The 26,933-nt window shown below is 39.8% G+C and overlaps 2 protein-coding genes and 1 long non-coding RNA gene across 6 annotated transcripts; 2 read left to right on the forward strand and 1 right to left on the reverse strand.

The window, feature by feature from the left end:
• Positions 1–1,542: 1,542 nt before the first annotated feature.
• Positions 1,543–22,703, reverse strand: HAGH (hydroxyacylglutathione hydrolase). Of its 4 annotated transcripts, none has more exons than XM_031945825.1 (9): positions 22,596–22,703; positions 18,227–18,402; positions 17,651–17,715; positions 12,582–12,699; positions 11,527–11,635; positions 8,718–8,821; positions 8,083–8,184; positions 6,163–6,242; positions 1,543–4,836 (listed from the first exon to the last, which is right to left on the reverse strand). In XM_031945825.1, exons 2-9 carry the CDS (start codon positions 18,329–18,331, stop codon positions 4,737–4,739), a joined length of 783 nt encoding a protein of 260 aa, XP_031801685.1. In that variant the 5' UTR covers positions 18,332–18,402; positions 22,596–22,703; the 3' UTR covers positions 1,543–4,736. The 4 variants fall into 4 exon arrangements, with proteins under 4 accessions (XP_031801685.1, XP_031801684.1, XP_031801682.1 ...); XM_031945824.1 differs by lacking the exon at positions 22,596–22,703 and adding an exon at positions 22,424–22,523; XM_031945822.1 differs by lacking the exon at positions 22,596–22,703 and adding an exon at positions 22,140–22,379.
• On the forward strand, positions 9,897–11,334 carry LOC116420491. Its single transcript, XR_004230831.1, has 2 exons — positions 9,897–10,155; positions 11,177–11,334. It is a non-coding gene; the product is annotated as an uncharacterized LOC116420491 (long non-coding RNA).
• On the forward strand, positions 22,696–25,003 carry FAHD1 (fumarylacetoacetate hydrolase domain containing 1). Its single transcript, XM_003762008.4, has one exon. The coding sequence runs from the start codon at positions 22,802–22,804 to the stop codon at positions 23,465–23,467; it is 666 nt and encodes a 221-aa protein (XP_003762056.1). The 5' UTR covers positions 22,696–22,801; the 3' UTR covers positions 23,468–25,003.
• Positions 25,004–26,933: the final 1,930 nt, after the last annotated feature.

The raw sequence follows: 26,933 nt of genomic DNA on the forward strand, positions 1-26,933 counted from the left end.
TTTATATGATCTATTATATAATACAAGTTTTCAAAAAATTAGATCAGCCCTTCATTCCTGGTACAAAATCCTGCCATCTTTTTGATGAGAATTTTCTTAGCAGAAATATGCGACATGTTCTCTTCTCTGAAAGTCTATCCACAGGAAGGCAACAACCTAGGTACAGAACCCCAACCCCCCCAACATGTGGTGCAGTTAAAGAGAATAGGTGACTGGAATTCAGGACACTTGGGTTCTCAGAGAGGGATACTGAATCTTCCAGGAGTCCCAATTCTACCATTAATTCACTGTGAGACATTGGAAAGTTACTTTCTCTCTGGATCTTAGTTTTCTCCTCTAAAATGAGTGAGATGATCACAGAAGTCCCTCCCCTACTGATAATCTATGATTTTTGGATTCTAAAAGAGTTGAAGTAACCATTTTCACAGAGCTCAGAAGTTGCAGAGCATTATCCTCCCTAATTGTGTAGCCCTACTGGCAGGTTATAGGGCAAGAGAGGGAAGTAACCTGGTTCCTGCAGGGATGCCTAGTCGAGTAACCAGGAATGTTCTAACCTCAAAAGGCCCAAATAGCCAGTTTTACTGAGGCTCAAGAAAGCCAGCAGTGCCTTGGATCCTGATTTAGGGGCCCAAAATGTGGAGACCTCAGTCATAAATATAGCAAGACTATCCAACAAGTCATACTCCTGAACTATCAACAGTATTTCAACTGTGGATAACAAATCATATTAAGAGTTCTTGGATGATTTTTTTTGGTGACACTATTAAAATTATTCCACTGATGATTTCTTACTCTAGCATTCAAATATTGTATGCATTTTAGGTAAGGAAAAACTTTAGTAGCTTGTGTCCAGTGATGTTAGCAAGGGTCAGAACTGGAGGGTTTAAAAGTCCTAAATCCTTGAATGCTTTTGCAGGGGTCCTCAAACTACGGCCCATGGGCCAGATGCGGCAGCTGAAGACGTTTATCCCCCTCACCCAGGGCTATGAAATTTCTTTATTTAAAGGCCCACAAAACAAAGTTTTTGTTTTTACCATAGTCCAGTCCTCCAACAGTCTGAGGGACAGTGAACTGGCCCCCTATTTAAAAAGTTTGAGGACCCCTGCTTTAGTGTCATGGAAGTATTACATGGGATAATCCTTGAGGTCTCCCCAACTCTGGCAATCTATAATGCTAAATGAGGCATGTAGGAGGTTTTCTACCATAAATAGAAAGGAGCTTCAAGAAACATAGTAAATTCAGGGCATCATGCTTAGTCCCATATGTCTGTCGGCTAAGGCCATATGATTTCCATTCTAGAGGAAGATGTAGGGAGATAGCATAGTTCCTAGAGGGCCCCTCAGTTTAGTAAGTTGCATGTATTAATTGGCTGAGTAAAGGAGCAAGGACTAATTTGGGGGGCCATGAAAACCATCTAACCTGTAAAGAAGGTTCTTTTCTCAGATTTACACAAGGAGAGCAGGGGACAGTTTGCAATCAAATGATAACATTTCAATTCTAGACAGCAAAGTAAGAGAAACCAATAGATCCAATGCAGCAATCTTCTGTTTTCAACAGTGAAAGGTTTATTAGTGAAACCATTACACGCTATGTCTATTCAACACTTATCACAGAAGATAAAATTTAATTCAGAAACAAGAATAATACTCCACAGTACTTCTCTTTGAGGAGCTCAAAGTGCAGAACAGACACAGGTTCCATCTTCCCCTCCAACAGGGAACAGCAGGAATTCCTCCCCTCCCACAGGAGAATGGATATACATCCCTCACAGGCTCACTGATTCACGGCTGCCCCTGGGCTTACACACCAGCTTCATCACCTTGCATAGCACAAAAGGGGCAAACCAATGGCTGCCTGTTTTTCACAAAATTAATCAAACTTATTTAAAAAAAAAAAAAGATTTGCCATCCCCACTGCCTTTCAAATGCAGAAATGAATCTTTGTAACTAGAAAGTCTGTGAGCTGAGGGGAAAAAAGCAGCTAGAGTGCGGGAAGCTCTCTTCTTGCCAATCACTTGACAGGCAGTTATAGAACAGGGACCACCTCATCCCCCTACCTCGGCGCCTCCTAAAAAGTCAGGGTGAAGTTACCCAGCTTCCCGGGGATCCTGACCTGTTTTCTGAATAAGATCTAACCCTGCAGACAGATCCGCCCGTGGGGAGCAGGTCTGAGAACACTGGCATTCTGTCAGTGCTTAGGTGGTGTTAAGCCCCAGCTCCTACTGCAGGGTAACAATGGCCACGCTGGAGAACGGCTGAGGATAGAAATGAGCTGGCAGCCAGTTACAGCTAATTATGTTCCGTTTTGATCTTAGGCAAAGATTCAGAAAGGCAAGAATATTCTCAAAGCTGGGTGACACTGAAGAGCCCTCCCATTGGATAATGGCAGGGGACAAAAGGAGAAAAAAGCCCTTTTTCTGAGTTGTAAGGCTTAGCACCTCTAACTGTTTCCCCATGATTCTAGACCCCCAATTGAGACTTGGTGTCTTCTCTGGGAGCCTTCTCTAGCTTTAGGACAGTCTTCCTCACTTCTTCCTTCTGGCTTCTGCCGAGGGAGCCGCCAAAGCCCTCGTGCCTGCTCTGTTCAGTCACCACCAATCTAGGAGTCGGATTTTTGTGGAGGTCGAGGAGACAAAAAGGGACTGGGGCAGGCTTACGTCCTTACTCATAGGCAAGGAAAAGAGAAAAAAAAGTGATCACGCCAACCTAACTCTCCCTGGGCCCCCAATCACTTTCTCATTAAAAACAAACCAAAACCACAGCCCACTAACTGCCACCAAAAAAAAGTTGCCTGAACAGCCACCAAATAAGTGCCCACTATTTTGGTTTCTTTGTCCCTGGAGGAGAGCTCACTCAGCAGTCGTGTGGTCTGAAAGAGAACTCTCAGGGCTCTGCTGTGAGCCTGGCTTCTGAGCCAAAATGCAGGTGTGACCATAAAGAAATATGACAGACTTCCATGGTAACTTATGGAAATTAAGTCTCATTATTTGATGATCATGTTGTGTTTGAAGGCCCTGACCTACCCCCTTTCCCTCCCACTAAGAAAGATAGAAAAAAAAATTAAAAGTTAATGAAATCCTGCCAACACTGAACTCACAACTTATTCTCTGAGTTAACGTGCCCAAAAGGAATCACGCCAAACTAATGTTTTGGGTCAATATTATTAAGAGAGACATTGCAACTTTAGGGCTTAAATGCAATTAGCAAAGTTGGAGAAGGATTACTCCGAGCATCCATTGCATATGGCAGCTACATCTCTATAGCAAAGAAATTTCAAGTTCCCTTTGAGAAAAACCTTCCCAGGCAAACCCGTGAATGTGTTTTTGAAGACATTTGACAAGATGAATCACTATGGCTGGAAAAACATCATAAAATACTGCTTATTTCACAACTGGAGAAAAACAGTTATGGAGACCAGTTTCAGTCATGATGGAGCCATGAAGGAGCAAACAGGAGTTACGTGGACTGGTTAAGGATGGAATTTTCAAAGAATTCCTTGCCACTGCTAGTTAACCATTTCTCATCTTTCCAGACACATTTCTGTTCAAATAGGGGAACAGACATGGCATTATCTTTGTCAAATGCTATATCAAAAGGACTCCAGGTTGCCATGGGACTTCAGTCTATCACTGAAGCGAGAAGTGAGGCCACTTAATGTTTAATAATGATAACACAATCTTAGACAGACTGAAACTACTTGTAGGCATCTGCCTAGATGATAGAGGCTAAATAGGCAATTCATATCAAGTCAACAGACAGAGCAAACTGCAAAGCATATGTCCAGGTTGTTTGGCTCTGATGGAGTTAAAAGTCCTTAATATCTGAAAATTGAATTTCTATATACAGAAATGTTAAATGTTTCAAGATGTTTTCAAACTTTTGAATTTTTAAATTTCTCAGACCAAGATAACTCTCTCCCTTTTTCACCTCCTCTAAGTCCTAGTCAGGTTGGGGTGGGGCCAACCTCACAGAAGACATGACCTCGACAATTTTGTTACTATTCAAATAAACCATGGCAAAGAATGGCATATAATTCAGCAAAACATTTAACGCCAAATACCAGCTGGCCTTAGACGTTATCTTCAGTGTAGAGAAGGGTCTCAGTGAAAAACTGGTAAAGGAGGACCCATTTTAAATGCTGGGTTTACTTGAAGCAACGAGAAAGACTTCTTTTGCAAAGAAGCAATGAAGGAAGAGAGGCTAAACTGGAATATGCACCAGACCCTTCTTTTCCCTCCCTCTGGAAGCAGACCCAAGTGTCTTTCTGGGATTTGGCCAGACTTGTTCAGAACAAATATGAGCTTAAGAGTTGAAAAGATCTCAAAAAGCAAGCTGAGCCACAGCCAAAGCCTGGGGCCTTTCGTTGGGATCAGTTTCCAGGACAAGGGTATTTCACAAAAGCATAGGATTGACCACATTATAGTTATCTCCTCTCCCCTTAAGCACTTAAGGAAAGAGTGCTGGCAGAATCACAACTGATCATTTACAGAATCTGAAAGCAAAAATTTTATGAATAAATATTCTTTAAATTTTTTATCTCATAAATATGCCACAGAATGTCTGGCAAAAGAAACAAAAGGGTTTTTAAAGACAATTTTAAAATAAAACACAAACCACAAAGAAGAATGATTCTCCCACAATAACAGAAATTAATTACCTAAAACATCAGAATACCCATGTTACTGTAAAAAGGACTAGCAGGAGAAATTTGCATTGTGATCATTTCTGTGGGGAACTTCAGTCTTTGGGCACCTTGAAATTATCCTTTTCCTTTCGAATGGCCCTCATGGTCGTCACAGGGTCAGTCTCCCCAGCATGCTGCTGTACTGTCTTCTCCCTGCCAAGACCAAAGCAAGAGACACAGAGTGCAGTATATGGCAGCGGGCACATACACTGTCTTCAGTACTGCCCTCATCCCAAGTCCAAAGGAAAGGGGCCAGAAAGCAGCCAGACATGCCAAGGAAGAGCAGCAGGCTTGTAGAAACCCTCTCCCCTTAGAGCACACTCTCTCTCCAACCAGGCTGATGAAGGAGGTACAGATGAAGAAAAATATTCCACTTGGAATCTGCTGATATTCTTGAAGATGAAATCATGTTATTCAGTAGTTAGTTTTGTTTTCCTTTATTGCAAAATAGAGGAAAGTGAGATGGATAAATGGGGCCAACTCAATTTTGGTCAGCCTAGTAACCTTGCCAATTCTTTTATCAACATTCCAAACACAAGTAAGTGAAGATACTATTTCAGTAGCATGTTTTTAGACTAAATTTCAAACACTTGAAAACTGATTTCTATATTCTTCCATGATGCAGTCTGAGGCTTAGCATTTTGAGCATCCTTTCCACCCCTATAAGCACTGTTACAAGAACCTAAAGTACCACACATTTCTGTCATCACCTTTCACTCCTGGGTTCTGAAGTTGCAGGACCTAACTAGCAATTTTGTCAAGTGAAGAAAAAAGGGTAGGAAAAGAGTCCCAGGTCTGGTTACTTCTCAAGTATTGTGATATTATTAAAGGTATACTGGTTGCTGCCCCAACTCCTGAGTCCTTTGGGAAAGAGAGGATGTGTGTACGTGCGCTTGTGTATGTACATGTGCACATACACATGTACACCTTGGTCTCCTTAGGGAGATAAATATTCAGGGAGAGGCCACTACAAAATCTAGAAGGGCTCTACAAGTTCACAAAAACATCAAGAAAAAAAAGATTTCTGCAATTTAAAGGAAAACTGCCAAACCTTTTTTGGCTGGGCAGATCTTGCTAATTCCATGTCAATGTACTCATAGACAAGTGGTCACATCACATCTCTTTCAGACACAGAATCACTAAGAATTTATCTTCTTTTTATTCTCATAAAAGTGCTCCTCTGTTTTCAAGGATATTGCAGAAACCTCATTTTGAGAGTGAAACAAGCAAACAAGAATATGGAATGGCCAGAGTTCAGACCCATATAGATAAAAAAAAAAAAGCTTCATGGAGCCATATCCTAAGAGCTCCTTCTTCTTAAGCCATATAAATGGCTTAAACAAGTGAAATTTTCCCATGGTCAGACTCCTTCAATTCCTCCCTTTGAATCTGAGATCCTTTTTTTTTTTTCCAACTTTGAATTGCCTTTATCATGTCTCCTTAAGGCACATATAGAAAAGTCCATGTACTCACACTTACCTCACTCGCATGAATGGGTTGTATGTAAACTCCTCAGCAAGAGTAGATGGTACAGCTGGTTCTCCGACAGCACATTTTGTCTTCAAAGAAATATATCACAATTCAAAAGAATTTTGTATTTTGAATATTTCAAAAGAAATATTTCACAATGGGTAGTTTTTTTTTTTTTTTTTAAAGACTGGACTTTAAAACTTTGTTGCTGAACTTAAAGGTAATATAATTAAAGGAGGGCAATGGGTTTAGAAATAATCACTGCAAAAGTTTATAAAAGATGTCACAGAACTAATTGAGAGTCCCCCTTTTGTAGGAGGAGTTTCATTAGAAAAGGGATCCTGCCTTCTTAAATCTCCATCAGAGGTTCAGAGAACAGGTACCACATCTGGAATAAGAGGCTTTTCATCCCAAGGCCCCTATTCTCTCCCTCCTGACCCAACATGATGCCAGAGAATCACTTTCTCCTCTACACATCAGTTAGTACCCTTGTCTATAAAATGAAGGAGTCGGGTCAGATGACCTCAGTGGTCTCTGTCAGCTCTAAGTCTAGGATCTTCCTAATACCTCTCAAGTTCCAGAAGGGATGTCTTCCTCCTTCCTCTTATTCCCCATTACTTTAATGCTAGCTATTACCTAAAAAGTATTAATATCATCTGTTAGAATGAAGAATTTTCTACGAACTCTTCAGCAGTAACATAAGCCACTGAGTGAAACTGTGTAACATTAACTAATCTGTTTTATATCCATCATGCTTTAAAATTCACAAAGTGGATATCTGAAACAATTCCCTACTTCTGTGACTTGTCTATGATAATTATGGATTTGAGATGAAATTCAAAATCAAGTGTCCTTGATATTAAGTCCAAAACGCTTTCCACTTACAGGAACATCACAGGATGCCACTGACATGGGGTGGGAGATTGGACAGCATGACCTCTGTGATCTACTCCAACCCTGTGATTCTGTGCTTTGACCATTTCACTGCATGATGTATCTGATGCTTTTAGTTCTTAGGGAAGCCTCAGTTTATATTAGGACTGCCTCAACAATCAGTGAATATAAGACTATGAGTTAGAAAAGGTTCCTCAGGAAACGTTGTTCTGAAATACTCAGAAGGTATAAGCTCACCTCCTTTACTAGGTCTTAGCCTCCCAATCCATCATCACCAATGGTCCCTGCCCTCATTCCCTAGTCAGGATTCATCACTTGCCTGAATATTTAACCATAAAGTGAGCAAAGAAAAATGGTCAAACTAAATAGGCAATTTGGCTGATAATTACTGTCAAAAGTCTGAAAGGAAATAAAAATGAAAATGAATGCATTCTTAGGATCATCTATGAGCCCAATCCAAATAGTTTTAGAACGAACGAGAAGAACATAGACTCCTGTTGGGTAACAATCTAAGTCATTTCTATATAGACAACAATGACATTTACACAACTGGCAAATATTTCCATTTAGTGGAGATAATTCTCTTCTAGCTCGATGGACTTCTTTAAAATACATGCTTTTGAGGGAAGGTTTGCACAGAAGTCAGGTCTTATGGCAACAATTTTGCCTTGCCTCCACTCCTCTGTTTGTCTTTTCCCCCAATTAAAATGTAAATTCCTTGAGATCAGGGACTGTTTTAATCTTGTACTTTTATTCCTAAAATCTAGCACAGTGTCTGGAACATTAACAGAAAATACTTAATGTACCATGCCATAAGTACTTAAATGCTTGTTTGACACAATCTAGTTTATTACTACATGATGGAGCTCTAGTTCCTGAGCACTACACACCCTAAATCAAATCTATTTGAAAGCAATAGTACCAGTGGGAACACAGAAATACCTAGACCAGGCCCATTCCTCAAATTGTCCCCCTCACATAATACTCAACAATTTCGAGAGAACATTATTCCTCTCCTAAACTCATCTTACTCACCTTAGCCCAGGCCAATTTTTCTTGAATAGCAACATTGTTTGGTTCAACATGACGTGCAAACTTGAGGTTATTGATGGTGTACTCATGACCACAGTATACCTTCTGGAGAAAGAACAAAATATGCCATCTTTAAGAACGGGTCTTGTGCAAGGGATGAATTAATTTCTCTTTCTAAACTCTTTTAAATGAAAATCCTCAACATTCTCCACTAATTTACTCTTCTTCCTATGTAAGGTGATATCCTACCTGACTTCATCTCTAGGCCTTACAGAAATACAGCAGTAGCTGGCTTATATGTAGAAATGCTTTCAAGAAATGCTTACAGGTGGTTAGATCTACTTCTGCCTCTCACTGGGGTGGCCACCTCTGGGGCAAGCATGAATATGTCTAGGAACAAAATGGTTCCAGCAGAAAATAAAGAGAATAGGATAAAGAGGGAATAGTTAGAATCTAAAAGAAGAGAACCAAGGTGGAATGATGAAGAAAGGGATGTGCTTGTAAGAATTTGCAAAGGGATTTCTCTTTATTCTGTAGGTCTCAGGCTCTTTCCCACAGAACCTACAGGCGACCATTCCAACTTGCTTTATGACATATTAGCACAACTAACATTCTTAAGAAAAGAATGTGTAACATACTGTTTCCGGGGGAAGACGACCCAAAACTTCAAGCAGGGCTTTGTACATTTCATCTGCTGTTCCTTCATAAAACTTCCCACAACCAGCTACAAATAAGGTATCACCTGGAAGAAAAAATCTTGTTCAGTGAGACCAAAGACCAAAGTTCAGTGAGACCTAAGACACATGAATGACCCAGCAGCTGAGGACCCTGGGGGCTACTGCACTATTTATTGTTATTGTCTATTTTAATGCTTTTTAAAATTAGAATGTTAATATTTTTTGCTTTTATTCCGCAGTCATATTTATATATGCTGTCCCCCACTCATTCACCCAGTAGAGGGAGAGCTCATGATTTTATTTATAGGAAATTCTCAAATGAAAATACTGATTGGCACTTTCTTTGAAATTTCTAGTCTCAAAATGCTGAGATTTTAGGTGATTTCCCAGGGTCATATAACCAATATGTATGACCCAGACATGAGACTTGAACCCAGGATTTTCTAGCTTCAAGGCTAGTTCTCATCTACTGAGAATTATTACTACTACATTACTACTGAGTAATACTGCTTTTCACCCTGATAGCAACAAACAAACAAACAAACCAAAAAAAAAAAAAAAAACAGTCATATGAAATGTAGGAAACAAAACAATGTTCTATTCCACCAGGTCCTTAGTGTTGCCAGGAAAGAAAAGAGGTCCATTTGCTCATCTCTCAGGACAAACTTGGCCTTTATAATTATATATACACTGCCTATGATTAATTCAGAGCAAATGCTATGTATAAAAACCAAAACTATCTGCCGACAGGTGAAAATGATGTGATTGAAATGCTTTTGATGGAGAACATGCTTTGAATGGTTTTTCTTCTAGTGGGTATAAAGCTAGAATTTGATTAGGCCAAACAAAATCTGCCATTCCCTGCTTCAGAATATACATGGTCGTTGGAATGGGTTAGGAGTCAATGAATAAGCGAAGTCTGTCACCTCCATGAGACTAGACTCATGACCTCAGCTTCATTACCACATTCCTTTAATCTAACCAAAGAGATCAAGTCACAAGAGGCACACAGATCAGATGTCCAAATTTCAGCACACAAGGTCCTATCACAAGAAAATTTGTTCCTTTCCATAAAGTCAGTAATTGGAGATAGGTATTTCTTTTTCTCTTTCATAGAAAGTCAAGAGTCACAATTGAGATACTAACATAATTTCTGCTCCTAAAGGAGAAAAGTGGGAGTAACAGAGGCTTGAATGCCCATGGATCCTCCATGGCTACCATCCTGATTGGGAAGAACCACATTAATTGGGGAGCAAATATGGTAACCAAAGAAGACATCCAGGATTGACTCCTCCCACCATCATTTGATTCTGCAGCTCCCTATGAAAAAGCTTTGGCCAAAACCTCCTCCTGAGGGAGAAAAAGATAAAACACAAAATACTGGGGATAGTTTCTCAGGGTATGTTGATGTTTCTTCAAGAGAGATTTTTGCGCTTTTCTCTTCTTTTTATACTATTTGTTTGAGGAAGTAGAGAATACAAATGAGTCCCTCAGAAAAGGCCAAAGCCTAATCAGGAAGGCAAACCAAAGGAAGCTGAAGACCTCAGAGAAATTCATTTTATTAATGATTCCCCACTGACAAAAATCCAGAGGAGGTCTAGCTCTAGGACAGCCCCTTGCTTCCTGTGGCCACAACCTTTTATTTTGGTTTGGTGAATTGTGGAACTTAAAAGAATAGATTCCTTAGTGTCTGGGCACTCAGTTCTGTCCACCTCAGTTTCTTCAACTGTAAAATGGAGTTAATAACAACATCTCCCATGTAGGGTTATTGTAAGGATTAAATGAAATATTTGTAAAGCACTTAGCCCAGTGCTAGGCACATCCTAGGTGCCATATAAATGCTTATTCCTTTCCTTTTCCTGCTGTATCATTCAGTAAAGAAAGCTCATCAAACCACTAAACTCCCCGGCAAAGCTGTCTCTTAAAATAGCCTGGCTCTTTACTTGGACTTTGTTTCTGTCTCTGATTATTATCCAAAATATCAAGACCAAGTGAAACTCAATTTCTGTTCCATAGGAACATATCCACTAATCACATAATTTCCTTTCCTTAGTCTTCTGACCCTAGGTAAAGTGAGAGCCATTCTCTCCCAACATTTCTGCCATGTGGCTCCTACAGGTCCTGGTGCTGGCCTGTTCTCTCATCTGAAAGCACTTAGGTTAGAAATTCCTACATCTGGAGCGTAGGGTCTGGATGAGAATCCTGCATCTGTTTATTACCTACGTGACTTTGTAAACAGCTTCAGATTCTTTCTCAATAGAAAGAAAGATTTGTATCTTAAGAGATCTTTTCCAACTCTAATCCTAGGTCATCCTAGGATAACCTCTCATGTTAAGTAAGAAAAATAGACAGGTATGATCCCAAAGACACCCTAATATTCCCTAAGATGTAGCATATTTTCCCTTTCCTGTTTTCCCCAGGGAAAGCTGCTAAACACTGACAGAAGCAAAGAAGTTAGAGAATTTCCTTTCCTAAAATCTGGGTAACCCACTGATTTGCAGGTAATCTTTAGTGTTATGAGACTGACAGACTATGCATTCTTACTGTGTGAAGTATTGCTTTCTAACCTAGTATGATATTAGATAGGAAAAATAAGTCTGTTTTCTAACTTTGCTTGTTTTGTTGTTTTGGGTTTTTTTGTTTGTTCAGTAACTGACAAAACCCAGCTTGGGCATTTCCTGAACAGCTGGAAATCTTCAAATGTGCACATATGCCAATGAAGTACATGCCTGGGGTATAACAGCTGGCACACACATATCATTGTACTTACCTGTAAAAACAGCAGGTGGCTCTGAACTATTGGGCTTACTCACAAAATAACAGATGTGTCCAGAAGTGTGACATGGTGTTGCCAGGCATTTGATAGTGAGGGATCCCACCTTGAATAAAGCAAGCAAAAGTGGGCTCCCAACATTAGTCCAAGAAACACAGAAAGCCTAAACCCTCATATAAATTTCCCTTGGTCCATGTGGACCTTTGCTTAAATATTCTGACATGCTCCACCACCACCAAAGAGGTGCATATGTAGACCATACGAGGAAGGACAAATGGATAGGGCTTGCCAACCCTAAGTTGTTTATCCCAGACTCCTCGTTTTCAAGTAACCATAGAAATTAGTCATAAACTTTGTTCTTACAGTAGCAGACTCTGTTCTAAAAAACAGACAGTAACCTGCTCTCAAATAAAAGTACCAATTCTGTTCTTTTATTGCTAAATTTTATCTAGGCTAAACCAGTCATGCAGAGATGATAGGAGTGATTATGCAGAGATAACTGATTCCCACTCCCAGTTCAGGACCTTTTTATTATTCTGAACTCTGGCCAACTTAAGTTTGAAACGAACCAAATGAAATCCAATTGATCTCCAACACCTCTGATAAATCAGAGAAAGAAAATTGCAGTCCCAGGGACAGGAATGAAAAATTCTGTCAATTTCAGTCAAATATGGTCAGTTTTAGGCAGATGTGATTTAAATACAGCCCAGGTACAACTTCTCTGGTTGTTAACCTGTTCCAGGGCAGAGAAGGCAATTAATTCCAAAGTCCTTAGTCTCAAACTTCAGCATGGGAGCCCTCTAATAGCCTGCCAAGAACAAACAGCCATCTTCAAACACACAGAAGGGTACTTCCCTGTCATGTGTTGGGCCTGCTCCTAAGGAAAATTTCTCTTGATGAGATAAGTATGAGAAAAGCCAGGGGCTCATTGTGCCAGGTCTGGCTTCTTCGGCATTTTACTGGGCTATTTCTGGTCTCGTCAATCACAATACACTGATCTACATTCAAAGTAAAACCACATTTCAAAAACTTTTCCATATATTTCTTTTTACCTGAAGCATAGTAAGATGTGACACTTTTTGAGTGAGGGCCCCAACTCGATCATCTCCCCCATACACTTTCAACCCACGTTCCATCTTTACGAGCTTCTCATTGCCTCCAGCGTGGTCCCTAGAAGGTAAAAACAGGAGACCCATAGCCATCTGCTGCTTACTAAGGGAACACTGTTTGCTTTTTAAATTTGATTTAAATCTTGTTTGCATTTAACTTAAGGATCACTTTGTCTTAGAAAAAACAGTGTGAATATGCATTCCAAATGCAGAACACAATATATTCCTTATCCATTTGTTCCTCAGCACAAATGGGAAGAATTCCCATGTTGGAACTGTGCTGAACCAGTCATCCAGAGACATGAGTTTGATGTCCACTCCTCTTTCCACAGCCTTTTTGATGATCTGATCAATGGTAATGGATGCCTAACGTCCAGTAGGCCCTCACGGGGTAAACATGACCCATACCTTCAGGTGTTCCCTCTAAGTAGCTGAACAGACCAATGAAAAATCTCTACAATTCTCTAGTGCCTTTTAACAAAGTTTCACCATAAGTTTTACAAAGAGGGATTTAGTCTAGGTTCCATTTCAGAGAAGGTGAAAGATTAGCAAAAATGGCTTTAGGGACTTGCCTAGGGTTTGGTAATGAATCTAAAACAATATGAAATGTGTGTGATTCTAAGCTCTATGCCTGCCACTCCTGGGACAATCTCTAGAACGCTCATACCTAAAAAATAAGTCTCAGTGATGAATTCTAAAGTTTCAAACGATGGGGGAAATCTCTCCTCTTGATCCTGGAAGTCTTGCCTTTAACTTCTCTCTAGCTCATTTACAGGGAGATAAGCTAGGCAGCATCTTTCTTACAAAACAAAACAAAACTCCCTTAAGAGGAAACTGTAGCACAGAGCACTGTTCTTGCCATAAATTCAGAAAGACACAGCTAGAAATTAAAAGACTTCACTGTGAGCTAGTTTAATGCAATGTATTGTTGTTTGTCTTTCATTCCCTTTCTTTTTCTTTTTTTTTTGCTGAGGCAATTGGGGTTAAGTGACTTGCCCAGGGTCACACAGCAAGGAAGCATTAAGTGTCTGAGGGCAGATTCAGGTCCTCCTGACTTCAGGGCTGGTGCTCTCTCCACTGAGCCACCTAGCTGTCCCCTATCCTTCACTCTGGAACAGAACCATGACATCAGGGAGGTGATGCCATGACATTAAAGTGAATTGGATTGAAATGAGGGAGGGCTGTGAAAGGTCACTTACCTCAGTTACTCCTCCAGAGCCATCTGGGTCTAGTGGCAAGATATATCTTAATGCAGTATATACTAGGGGGGAAAAAGCTCACTTCAGAGAAATGGGGCGGAGAATTATAACTAAAAACCAGGAGGTCACAGTAATTACTTAAAATAAGGATTTGATCCTGGCATATGTGACATACAAAAGTAACAAATAGTAACATACAAAAGTGACAAACAAAAGTTTGGTCAGCTACTAACTGGAGTCCAATTTTGTGAAAAAGATTCTGAGAATACTGAGATGCACTTAAAGGTTAAAAAATAGGGCCTAGAAAGTAAGGGTAATTTAATACGGAATAGTGAAGGCTGGAGAAAGAAACAATATTCTTCAGAAACAAAGTGACCTAAGAGGAATATCAGAAGAAATGAATTTAAATTAAACAAGAAAGCCTTGTGTTTGACAGAGGGAAAATCTTTTTGACAGAAAAAGCTGCTAAACACTGGGACATGTAAAGAAATGATATAATTTCTTTCTTATAGGAGGTATCTATCTGCCTAGGTCCCTTGCCCCAATTCCTTCCCTATTTTTCAGCTCCCTTTTCTGTGTTGTCTCTCTCCCATTGGTAATCTCTTAGAAGGAGGGGATAGTTTTGTTGTTGTTGCTGTTTGCTTGTATGTGTATCTCCAACATTTAGCACAAACACCCACACATAGAAAAAGCTTAAGAAATACTTGTTCCTTTGTTCTGCCTGACTTTGCTAAACATCTTTATGAATAATTTGTCTTAGATAGTCTAGGAGATTAAAAGCAGGGGATAGGCCTAGATGGTTTTAAATTTATGGTTCAGTTACAGGTTCGTTTAAATCAATCATTAGGCTTATCATTTTACAAATATTAGCTAATCCTTATCATATTCCCATGAAGTAAGGCTTGAATTTCCTATTTTAATGAAAAGAAAAAGAAGCCAAAAGAATGAAGTTTCTGGTACAAGGACAATGGAGTCCAATTGAGGCCATGTTACAGCAGCATGATCTTGCAGTGACAAGGTTCAAGGATACTTTTTTAAATGGACAAGAAGGTAGTTGTACTAAGGCTCAATAACTGGAAAAGAAAATCTAGGTAGTTTGTTTCAAAGTTGGCAATCTGCTAAGAAGTCAAAGAAATAAGATTAAAACCAAGAAGAAAGGTTTAAGTACCCCTAAGATTTTTTTTGTTTTTTTTTTAATAAAAATTAAGAAAAAGACCTTTTGCAGACAATTGCCATAAAAACATTCAGTTATGTTCGGATCTGTTTGCTTTTTGCTGATCAAAGGAAGATCTCCAAACATTGCTCAGTCACTGACATTGGTTTTTTTTTTTTTTTTAATGCTTAAAAAAGTTTAATTTATTTCTTTATGGAATTTAAGGCAAAAATTCCATTATGTAAGTTAATGATGATTTGGGAAGAGCCTATCAACGACTGCCTCCATAAGAAAAAAAAAGAATCAAACTAATAAAGAAGCATTTTCTCCATATCTTTTGTCTCACCTCAAATTGGCTTGCTTGCTAAACCTATCTTCCTCCCCTCCCTCTGAATTAGACAACAATTCTCCTAAGACACATCACTGGAAACTTTCCATGTTCATGTCAGGCTCATCACCCCATACTCATTTATATATGGAATTAAACAGGACTGAAAAATTGGGACATTACAGATCTCCTGCAGGAGTATACTTTAGGGGACAGAAAATTTGTATTGGCAGTCACTAACTAAGCCTATGGCTGAAACTAGAGTGTTATCAAATTCTTATGATTTTAGACAAGTCATTTTACTCTCTCATATGTCAAATAAAGATAATACCAACTATTTTGGGGGTGTGTCATTTGCCTTCATTGAGAGTTACTTTGGAGGGCCTTTGCTTTCTCTGGCTATAAACTTTCTCCTGACCACCAGTCCCCACATTGCCAATCTCACACCTGCACACAGCTAGCTAGCTAGATGTTACATTAACAATTTAAAATTAAAATATCCAAAACAAAACTCATTATCTTTCTTCCTAAATGTATCCCTCCTTCAAATTTCACTATTTTTGTTTTAGGGTATCAATATCTTTCTAGTCACCTTGGCTAGATTTAAAACCTCCATCATTCCAGACTCTTCCCACTCTCTCATCTTTCATAAGCATTTAGTTGCCTGGTCTTGTCAGTTTTGTCTCTATAACTCTTACATCCATTGCCTTGTTTTCATTTGCAAAGTTACCACCTTATTCCAGAGCTTAAAATTACCTTTCAGCTGAATTACTGCAATAGCTCTCTAATTGAACTTTGGGCTCACAGTCCCTTCTCACCCAAATCTATCCCCTACACAACTGCCAAGATAATCTTCACAATACAAAGATCTGACCATGGTATTATTTTGCTGAAAAAAATACAAACTCAGCTTGGCACTTAAGGACTTCCACAACTTGGCTGCTACATGCTTTTCCAGAATTCTTTCCTATTCCTCTCCCTCAAATACTCTTCATTCCAACCAAACCAACAGCAGTCCTAAACTTACCACTCCATCTCCCTTCTCATGCCTCCATCCAGGCCTGCAATGGGCTCTGTTCTCATTTCTGGGGCTTAGAACTCTTAGTTCGTGTCAAAGCTGAGCAGAGCTGCTATATACTTTCTGAAAGCCTTCCTGATTTTTCCTAATTCTTAATGCTTTCTCTCTCTTCCCCCAAAATTATCTTGTATTTACTTATCTGTTTACATTTTTTTCTACATTTCTCCTCTTTGAAGTACAGCCCTATTTCCTATCACTCTGTCTTATACATATAGCACATGCTTAATAAATGCTTGTTGAATTAAGACTGAAAGGTATATATTCAGAACTAAATTCTTGCTTGATACCTTCCTCAGGACCCTTCAAAGAATTTGTGCTTTCCTGGTTAAAGATGTGCTCAACATCTCAGAGGAATATCATAATGAACACTGACTGAGTTTCATCTTTTCCCAAGTCTCACAAGTCTCTGTTTATAAAGGCAAAAACCAATTTTTATGGAAATGCTTGCTTAAATATTGTCAATCTTGATAGGGGTTGCAGAAAATTGGCACATTAGTGCATTATTGATAGAGCTGTGAATTAAAAAAAACTGTTTTGGAAAAAAAATTGGGATTATATAAAGCGACTAAAAGGTCCAAATCCTATGATCTAGTAGAAGTTCTACTAGGCATATATCCCAAGGGTATAATTTGATGAACAAAAGAAAACCCTCACATGCACCAAAATATTTAGAGCAGCACTATTTGTGGTAGCAAAGAACTAGAAACCATAGATGTCTATCAACTAGGGAATTGCCAAATAAATGTAGTCAACGAACATAGTGGAATATTATTGTTCTGTAAGAAATGATAAATATAATGAATACAGAGAAGCAAATAATTAAAATGAACTGATGCAGAGTAAATTGAGCAGAATCCCAAAACCAATGTAACACAATGACTACAACAATGTAAATGAAAAGAACCACCATCATAAATAATGGAAAATAAATGTTGCAGAATTGCAGAGAACAAGGTTGGTCTTAAAGAAGAGATTTGAGAAGACAATTTCCCCACTCTCCTTTGCAAAGATGGAAGGTCCACAGATGTAGACACTGTAGATCTGACACTGTCAGATTTTTTCAATATATTGATCCAATCTACAGATATTTTCATTTCTTCCCCTCTTTTTCATTTAGGAAAATGTCTTTGTTGTAGGGGATAACTGTCTAGGAAGAGAATAGGGGAAGGATGCAGGGGGAAATTTAGATGCTGTAAAAAAAAGTAATAGCAGTAAAAATTTGTTTAAAAAAAAGAATGAAAAAAGCTTGCTTACCAATGGTGATGGGTGGTAAGAACAGTGGTCAGTTTCACTCCATGCTTTTTCACTGTTTCCATAACCTATATCCAAACACAGGGAAGAATGAAAAGATCACAACCCCAGTTATACCCCAGTTCTAGTACTATAAGCCTGGAGGTGGATGACATTGTAGATTTCACTAATTAAGCAAAAAGAAGTACAAAATATATTGTTTATCTTCTTTTTTGGTCACTTACCCAGCTATGAAATCTGATTTAATAATCTTTTTTTCCATAAAACTAATTTAATAATAATTTAATTTAATAATAAATAATAATAAAACTTTTCCACAAAAATCTAAGATTCATTCTCATTTATTTTAGTCACATGCACAAAAATTACTGGTCACAAAACTATTTCCATGTCAACTACACGGGGAACCTGGATGTGATGAAGGAATAACAAAAGGGAGGTGTCATGGTTAAATTCTGCATATATCTGGAGTTCTGCTTCCATTGAGGTTATATATAATAAGTTACATAGGACCCAACACCAAAGCTGTCTCTCTAAAAGACTTCCTGAGGAACTTCGCACAAGGATCATTCAAATTACCTTTTGGGGTTGAACTGGGTCCACAATGGCTGCTTCCTTTGTATCTTCATCAATGATCAGGTACATGTAGTTATCAGTTAGGGCTGGCAATAACTCAACCTTCATGTTGCTCTGTTCAATTATCTGACACTTTCTGATGTCTGTATGTTGACAAACAGCTCCCAGAATGGCTGACCCTTGGAGATGTAAATAATACAAATTCAGGTCAATGGCAGAACTTTATTATGATTGAACTGAATAGAAGATCAAAGACAAATCGTTCAAGCCCCAGTATAAAGCCTCATTAATCTTGAAGAAGAGAGTAAGGAAGATGCTCCTTGGCCTGACGCATTCAATATCTATTTATTTTTCTGGGATTTTGTAAAAAAAAAAAAAAAAAAAAAAAAGCATCTTCATTTGACCCAAATTTATTGCCAAATCATTGAAGAAATGAAAAACAATCCATCCAAATATGAATCAAATTAGATGAAAAATTGCCATTTGATGTCATTTACTAAATAATTAAAATGCACAAACAAACCTGAAGTTTAAAAAGGAAAAGTAAAACACCAAATGTGGAGAACAAATGAGAAACAATTCAAAAAAATTTTTAAATGTGGTTACTGCTAGTTCTAAAGAAGAGCAGAAACTCACAATCCAAAAAATATCTCCAAGGTTCATTTAAGCCATTTGTTTAATCTCTTACCACCATACCATCATAGTTTAGATATAGAGAGTAAGAATCATCAAAACTAAAATAAAGATTTTCAAAATTCTTTTGGGAACAAGTATTTTTAAAATGCAAAATATGCCAAGTCCCACTGCTATATGGTCAGTCCTACAGTTAAATTTGACTGGTAGGGCCAGTGCCTCATAGGGAAACTTTCAGTATGAATGATACCTGGCAAGCAAGAGAGTGACATATGTGAAAGAAGCTGCAAGGCAGGCCCCATAGATTTGAGTATCTTCACAGACCTTACAAAAAATTGGAGCTTTGATGTAATTCTCCTTTTCTTTGCCTCAGCTCAGCAAAATGTTCCCCCTACCTCCCCTCCCCCCCCCCCACAATTGGGTTTAAGTGACTTGCCCAGGGTCACACAGTTAAGAAGTGTTAAATGTCAAGACCAGATTTGAACTCATATCCTCCTGGCCAGCCTCAGGGCTGGTGCTTTCTCTACTATACCAACTAGCTGCCCCTAAAATGTATATTTTTAAAATTATAAGTTCATGTTAAAGTGTTCTACCTAAACCTCAATAGTAACCTTAATTTAAAACTCTTTGTAAAGTTGACAAATATTGACATGACAAAGCTAAGCTGCATAGTTCAGTTAGACCTGGGAAAGTGCTTTATTCCCAGGGAAAGGACAGAATAAGAAGGTTTTTAATAAGTGCTAACTAGGATTCCTTAGACTAAAACAATCTTTGAAAGATTTCTAGGTTCTCTTCTCCATTTAAATTTCATTTACTCATACTACACAAATAACTTGTTCCCCTTGACTATTTCCTCTCTCAATCCAAACCTTCAATCCTCAGTGGGTTAATTTACTTGTTTCCTATTAGAACTAAGATTATTCTTTGGGAATGCAGTATTTCTGACAACCAGGTCTAGAGAGATCTTTTCTATTTAACCTAAAATGAACCTTTTAAAGAAAGTCATCCATTTCAAAGAAAGCAATTTATCTTTCTATATCTATCCAGATCAATCAAAAAATTTCCTTCATTTTTTCTACATAAAGAATCACTGGTCAACATTGTTTGAGAAAGACCACTGTCAGAGATCATATGAATACTAATGCCCTGGTTTTGATAAGCATCCATGAGGAAGAGGAGAAAGAAGTCTAGTCTTTAGGAAACCTTCACAATGAGGATGTTTTTCCCACTTCAGACCTCAGGCCTCACTTATCTAGTCTGAAAAATGTAAATACCTAGAGAAGGAAGGCAATGTCTGCTGCATGTCCTACTAAAAACTTTTAGATACTGTAGCCAAATACGAAAGGAGAGAGTTAGTCAGTGCTGGGAAATGTAGCAACTGGACCCCCAGCTGAAATTCAAGCCCTAGCCTTTCCCTCTAATTCCTTGCAAAGCATACAAAGAGAAAAGGGCAATTTCAAAACTGTAAAATAACCCAACACATATATGAGTGGGGCAAGACTGTGACATGGGATGAATCTCTTGCCTATGAGAAAAAAAAAAACCCAAAATATAAAATATTTGAGATTTATACATAGCAATCCACTGGGCAGTCTAGGCACGCACATCATAAAAACATAAATGGTCACCAAAAAGCTAAAAGTCCCAAATATATCAGTGGTACACTCACTGCCTTCTTCAACATGTATAGGATCAAAGACTTAAAAGCTGAAAGAAAACCTGAGGCCACTAAGTCTGATCCTTGATTTTAGAGATGAGAAACTGCAGCCCAGGCCCAGATTCACTCTACCAAGAAGTGTTTAAGGTAGGATTTGAAACCACAGTCTTCTTTATTTGGTTCTGGCTTTATCCACTTATCACACAACCTCTTTAGTCACTTAGAAAGATGGATGTTAAACAGTTAATCAAGAATCTTAGTGCAATTTTAAGCTTTATTATTACACATGCAAGAAAGACCCTCACAAAAGCAGGAACAGAAAGAAAAAACAGCTAGTCTGGATCACAAAGAAAAAATATCAGAGATCTCAGCTACTATACTAGTGCAAATAGAAAAAAAGAGTTCCTGAAAGGGGACTTGAAACACCAGAATACTTTTCAGCCTTTTGGTAATAAACATTTTTTCCTTATCAAATCCCAGCCCTTCAGAACTCCTCTCCCTAATGGACAAGCTACTTTCAGTCCTTTTTTTATCTTGTATTCTGGATCTCAATGGGATTACCAATGATGAGGCATTTAGTCATTGATTCAAAAAAAAAATATGACTTCAAGTTACTTTTTTTTTCCTCACACTATCATCTTTCTGTGTTTCACACAGTTTTATTAATTCCAAATTATTATTATACTTCTTCAGATAAGAGCTTGTGCTGGTATGACACTTAGAAAATCTTGTGTAAGAGCAGCGGCATCTGTCATAATTACTCCCTCGCAGGGAGACCGAAGTTTTAAGCATTACTTGTAGAAAAGATTATCTCATTTTTAAGCATTCGGACTCTGAGCAGCTTGCAACAACGCCAGTAAAAGCTAGCTTCTCTGTACTTTGATACTATTACATTACCAGCTGTGGTGTCAGGGAGTTTGCATAACTCTCCAGACCCAATCCTCCCTGGCTGGAAATGCTAGGGTGCTCTTGCAAAGCCAAGGCTGGGCTGCACTGGAGTGGCCCAGGACCTCTACTGTCTACCTCGGCCCCGGAGCCCCAGCTTTTACTTCTCACCAGTACCTTACTTTGGGGGAGTGAGCACAGGTCAGGCCACTCTGTTTGTGTCCTTGTCCCCTCCCCCAGCTGCAACATTCAAAGGCTCATTAGATTACATAACCGAGTCCAAACGCGAAGCTGGGGATGTCTTCTTAGCCACCGACTCGTGGGTGGATGGAGTCATTTTATTTGGACCCCCCAGCTGGGCAAGCCCGGCACCTTCGGGACGCTGCCCGGGGCTCCCCGGCCCGCCATCCCGGGACGCGAGCGCCGCACACGGGGCTCGCCAGCCTGGGTCGCGGCCCCCGGGATGCCTGCAAGGACTAGCCAGCCCTCTCCTAGCCGGGCCCGGGCCGGGAGGAGGCAGACGGGACAGCCGCGGGGCCTCCCCCGGCCGGGCCAGGGGCGTGCGGGGCCAGGATCTGGGGACGGAGCCGATCCCGGCCCCGCACGCACGTCCCAGCCGTCCGCCGTCTCGGAGCTGCGGGAGCCGGCCGGCAGCACCTGTCAGGCAAGCCGGGGCCGAGGGCTAGCGCCGGAGGCTTTGTGGCTTCTCCTCTCCGGGCCGGGCTGTCTGCGTTCACCTACCCACAACGCGCCTGGCCCAGGTGGATCCCAGGACAGCGAGGCTCCCGCGGCCCAGGTGCCCAAAGCCCCAGACCATGTTCCGGAGGGAAGAGGAGCGGGACGCTCTGAGAGGCCGAGCCCTGACATCGCGTTCTCGTCATCGACGCGCCTCAGCCAATCCCAGCTGGCCTCCTCGCCACGCGCCCGCCGCTCCCTCCGCCCCGACCCGCGACCGAAGCCAATCAGAGCGCGGCTGCCGGGCTCCGGCCCCCAGCTCCCCCTCCGCTCGCCCCTCCCCCCAATACCGGCCGCCGAGAAGTGTCGTTGTAGTTGCGGGGTCGCCGGGGACCCCTGGGAACCGTCGGCTGGGGGGACAGTGAAACAGAGGCCGGCGTGGGGCTGCGTCCTCCTCCCTCCAGAGCAGCGGGCCCTGCCAGGAAGGGCAGCACCGCTGCGACCTTCCCAGACTGCGGTCACCTGGAGCAGGGTTCAGCGACTCCCAGCCCCCAGCTGAGGGGGGAGGAAAGTCGAGAGCAGTTTACGGTGCCTCCTTTCGTCGATGGAACGGAGAGTTCCGAGAAAGTTTGGCTCCGTCGGGTAGCCGTAGGCGTCAGGTGACCGCCCTGGGGCAGAGTCCACGTGATCCGCTGACACTTGGGTCGGCTCGCTCCGGACTTGCAGACATGGCCGCATCCCGTCAGTTGCCCCGATTTTGGGAATGGGGTAAAAACATCGTTTGCGTGGGAAGGAACTACGCGGATCACGTGAAGGAGATGAAGAGCTCGGTGCTCAGCGAGCCGGTGATCTTCCTGAAGCCTTCCACTGCCTACGCCCCAGAGGGTACCCCGATCCTGATGCCCCCTCACAGCCGCAGCCTGCACCACGAGCTGGAGCTGGCGGTGGTGATGGGCAAGCGGGCCTGCGCCGTGTCCGAGGCGGAGGCCTTGGCCTTCGTGGCCGGCTACGCCCTGTGCCTGGACATGACCGCCAGGGACGTGCAGGACGAGTGCAAGAAGAAGGGGCTGCCCTGGACCCTGGCCAAGGGCTTCACTTCCTCGTGCCCGGTCAGCAAGTTCGTGCCCAAGGAGAAGATCCCGGACCCTCACAAGCTTAGGCTCTGGCTCAAGGTCAACGGCCAGCTGAGACAGGAGGGAGAAACGTCGGACATGATCTTCTCCATCCCTTTCATAATCAGTTACGTCTCCAAGATAATGACGTTGGAAGAAGGGGACATTATTTTGACTGGGACTCCGAAAGGAGTTGGGCCTGTCCAAGAAAATGATGAGATACAGGCTGGAATAGATGGCATTGTCAGTATGAGCTTTAAAGTGGAAAAACCAAAGCATTGAGAGGTTCCGCCTATTGCTTTAGGTCCCAAGCTGCCAAATCTTGATGAACGGATTCACTTTTTTAATGAATTTCGATAAGTGAGGGGGAGATAGGGGGAGACTGATGAAATAGAGTAATTTGATTGGATGTGAGTACCTGCGAAAGCCAAACGTTGTCAGCAGGGATCTGTGTTTTTCTGCAAGCTGAGTTACTGTTTCCGAATAAGATTTCCCTTCCCGCCCTCCCCCTCCCCTCCCCCCGGATCATTTTGTAATTTCTGCCTTATGTAGGCACTGAAATATAAAAGATTTTGAGAATCATACTTCAAATTGTCAGAATTGTATGTAGTCATTGATGATTTTTAGAGTTGTGAAGGAATCTAAAGAATCATCCAACCTTCTTATTCTTAGTTTGATTTAGTGTGTGGAAGTGCCCTTTGAGATTGACATGTTTTTTGTGAGGGCAGTGTTGACACAGACATCATAAAAATAATTGTACCCTGTGGAGCCAACCATACTTCCTTCTTGCAGTGACCTTGTGACTAACTGCATGAATTTGCAACAGAACTTTTATAGTATTGACTTTTTGTTACTAGCTTCCTTAGTACTATATTTTTAACACTAACTTAGTGGGCCAGTTGTCATAGTATCTTCCCTTTCCCAACAGCAAGAGAGAAGATCTGAAGAGAAGCTGCACTTACAAGAGCTGCTTTGGCTATTTACTGTTTCATTCTTTGAATGCATGTAGGGAGACCTACTTCAGGGGATATGTACATATGGCTGGGTTTTAAATGGTAGAATTTTAATGAATTAGGCTCCAAACTGAATAACTGGAGCAGCACCAAGCAAGTATAGAGAAAGGTTTAAAAAAAAAAAGTTGTGGTTTAATTAATCACTTTCAAGTGAAGACTGCAGTTTGCAGACTGGAAGCTCTCCTGGACAGGGGGCCTTGTCTGTTACAGTAAATGCAAAGATTTTATACACAAGCCACAAGGGAGGTTGATCATGGATTACAATAGTCATTTTCAGGGCCTATGTGGTTTTCCAGGGCAAGCCCTTGAGTGTAGCACGATATGTTCTCCAGTCCTGTAGGAATAGTTCTTAAGTGATTGTTTCAAATTTCTGGGGTGGGTTGTTGGTGTGAAGGAACCCGAGTTCTGTGAGGGGAACAGCATTGTCAAGAACTGATCATTTCAAGCTGCATTATCCAAGTCGGAATCTGCTGATAGCTCTGAAAAATCTAGATTATTACTATATTCATTGAATATAATTCATTTATGAATAATTATAATTATGAAAATCAATTTTTTCACATCCCTCATGAGTTTTCAGACTTCCCCGGTTAACAAGAAAAAAAAGTTTTCATGTGTGTAAGCTATTAAAGCTTCTGTAAGATGACAAATCAAAAAACATTTATTGACTGAATGAAAAAGACAGAAATCTGACTTGTAAGTTGTTGACTGGTTAAAAAATCTTTTAGAATTCTTGTGATACTTATTAATACTTTTGGAGAAATGCCATATATAAATGTTATATTAAAATATATTTTATTTCAAAGGCTCAACTCTTCCTTGACAGGAGCCCCATATTTTATTCACATGAATACACCACCATACATTTTAGTGTGTTTTGAGAGATGTGGTCAGGTTTCCCCACCTCCACCCCCTGCAATATATTTCTATTTATTTCATTAAATATTTCTCAGTTATATTCAAAAATATTTTTACATTTTTTTAAAAGTTTTGAGTTTCAAATTCTCTCCCTTCCTTTTCCCCAACTTGAGAAGGGAAGCAATTTGATATAGATCATACATATGAAATCATGTAAAACATTTCCATATTAGCCATGTTGCAAAAAAAAAAAAAAAAAAAAAGCAGACCAAAACAAACAAAAGAAACAAAAAAATATGCTTCAATCTTCATTCAGACTTATCAGTTTTTTCTAGGTCATGAGTCTCTTGGAGTTGTTAGATCATTGTTTTGCTGAGCATAACTAAAGAATTCACAGTTGATTATCATACAATATTGCTGTTAGTGTGTACAATGTTCTAGTTTTGCTTTCTTTGCTTTACATTAGTTTATATATGTCTTTCCAATTTTTCCTGGTCATTCTGCTTATCACTTCTTTTAGCATAACAGGATTCCATCACAATTATGTATCATATTTTGTTTAACAATTCTTTAAATGATGGATAGCTCCTCAATTTCCAATTCTTTGCCACAGCAATAAGAATTGCTATAAATAGTTTTGTTCATATACATGTTTTTCCTTTTCCTTTGATCCTTTTAGGATACAAATCTAGTTGTACTATTGTTTGGTCAAAGGGTATGCACAGTTTTATATAGCTCTTTGGATATAATTCCAAATTGCTTTCCAGAATGATTGGTCAGTTCACAATTTTACCAACAAGGCATTGGTGTCCCAATTTTTCTGCATTTACTTAAACATTTGTCATTTCTTTTTTCTGTCACATTTGTCATTATTTGTCTCAAAATTATTTTAATTTGCACTTTTCCATGATTTAGAACATGTTTTTCATATGATTCTAGTTAGCTTTGATTGTTTTTTCTAAAAACAGCCTGGCCATATTCTTAGACCATTTACTAACTGAGGATACAGGTCAGGTTTACATCTATTTTATTAAATTTTGTTATTTTATAATATATTATAAATTAATATATAAAATATAAATTTAAAATATAAAATATTAAATTCATTATATTTTTTTTCAAAGAAACAAAAATCTGCCTTCTCTCCCTCCCTCTTAAGAAACAAGATAAAGAAAACTCTTGTTAGAAACATATAATCAAGCAAAACAAATTTCTGCACTGGCCACAACAAAGAGAAGATAGATCTCTTATTCTGCATTTCTGTGTCTTTCACTTCTCTGTCAGGAAGTGGATAACATGTTTTATCATTAGTCTTCTGGAATCATGATTAATCATCACACTGAATAGAGCTAAGCCTTTCAGCTTTTGTTTATGGTTGTATAAATTACTCTCCTGATTCTTTTTACTTCATTCTATATCAGTTCATACAAGTCTTCCCAGATTTCTCTGAAACCATTCCCTTTATCATTTCTTATAGCACAATAGGATTCTGTCACATTTCAACACTGTAACTTGCTCAGCCATTCTCCACTTGATGGAAAATACTTCTTCAGATTCTAATTCTTTGCCACCTCAAAAGAATTAAGTATTTTTGTACATTCTTAATTTTGTTTTGCTGATCTAATTACTCTTTTAGTGTGCTTCCCTTCTCCCTTTTTTTGTTTCTCTTAGTCAAATGTACTTCTGTACCTAGATATGAATATGCATAATTTTTCCCTCTGACCAATTCAGATGAAAAATTCAAATCTCAGCCACTACTGCTTCCCCTTTCCCCTCATCTTAATAGTCTTTTATTTGTACCCCCGATTATATGAGATAATTTTTTTTAATGTAAGATAATTTTCTCATTGTTGTTCAGCCTCTCCTTTATAAAAAGG

The sequence above is a fragment of the Sarcophilus harrisii genome, chromosome 1, assembly GCF_902635505.1.
Source record: "Sarcophilus harrisii chromosome 1, mSarHar1.11, whole genome shotgun sequence".
In the NCBI taxonomy this organism is placed as follows: Eukaryota; Metazoa; Chordata; class Mammalia; order Dasyuromorphia; family Dasyuridae; genus Sarcophilus; species Sarcophilus harrisii.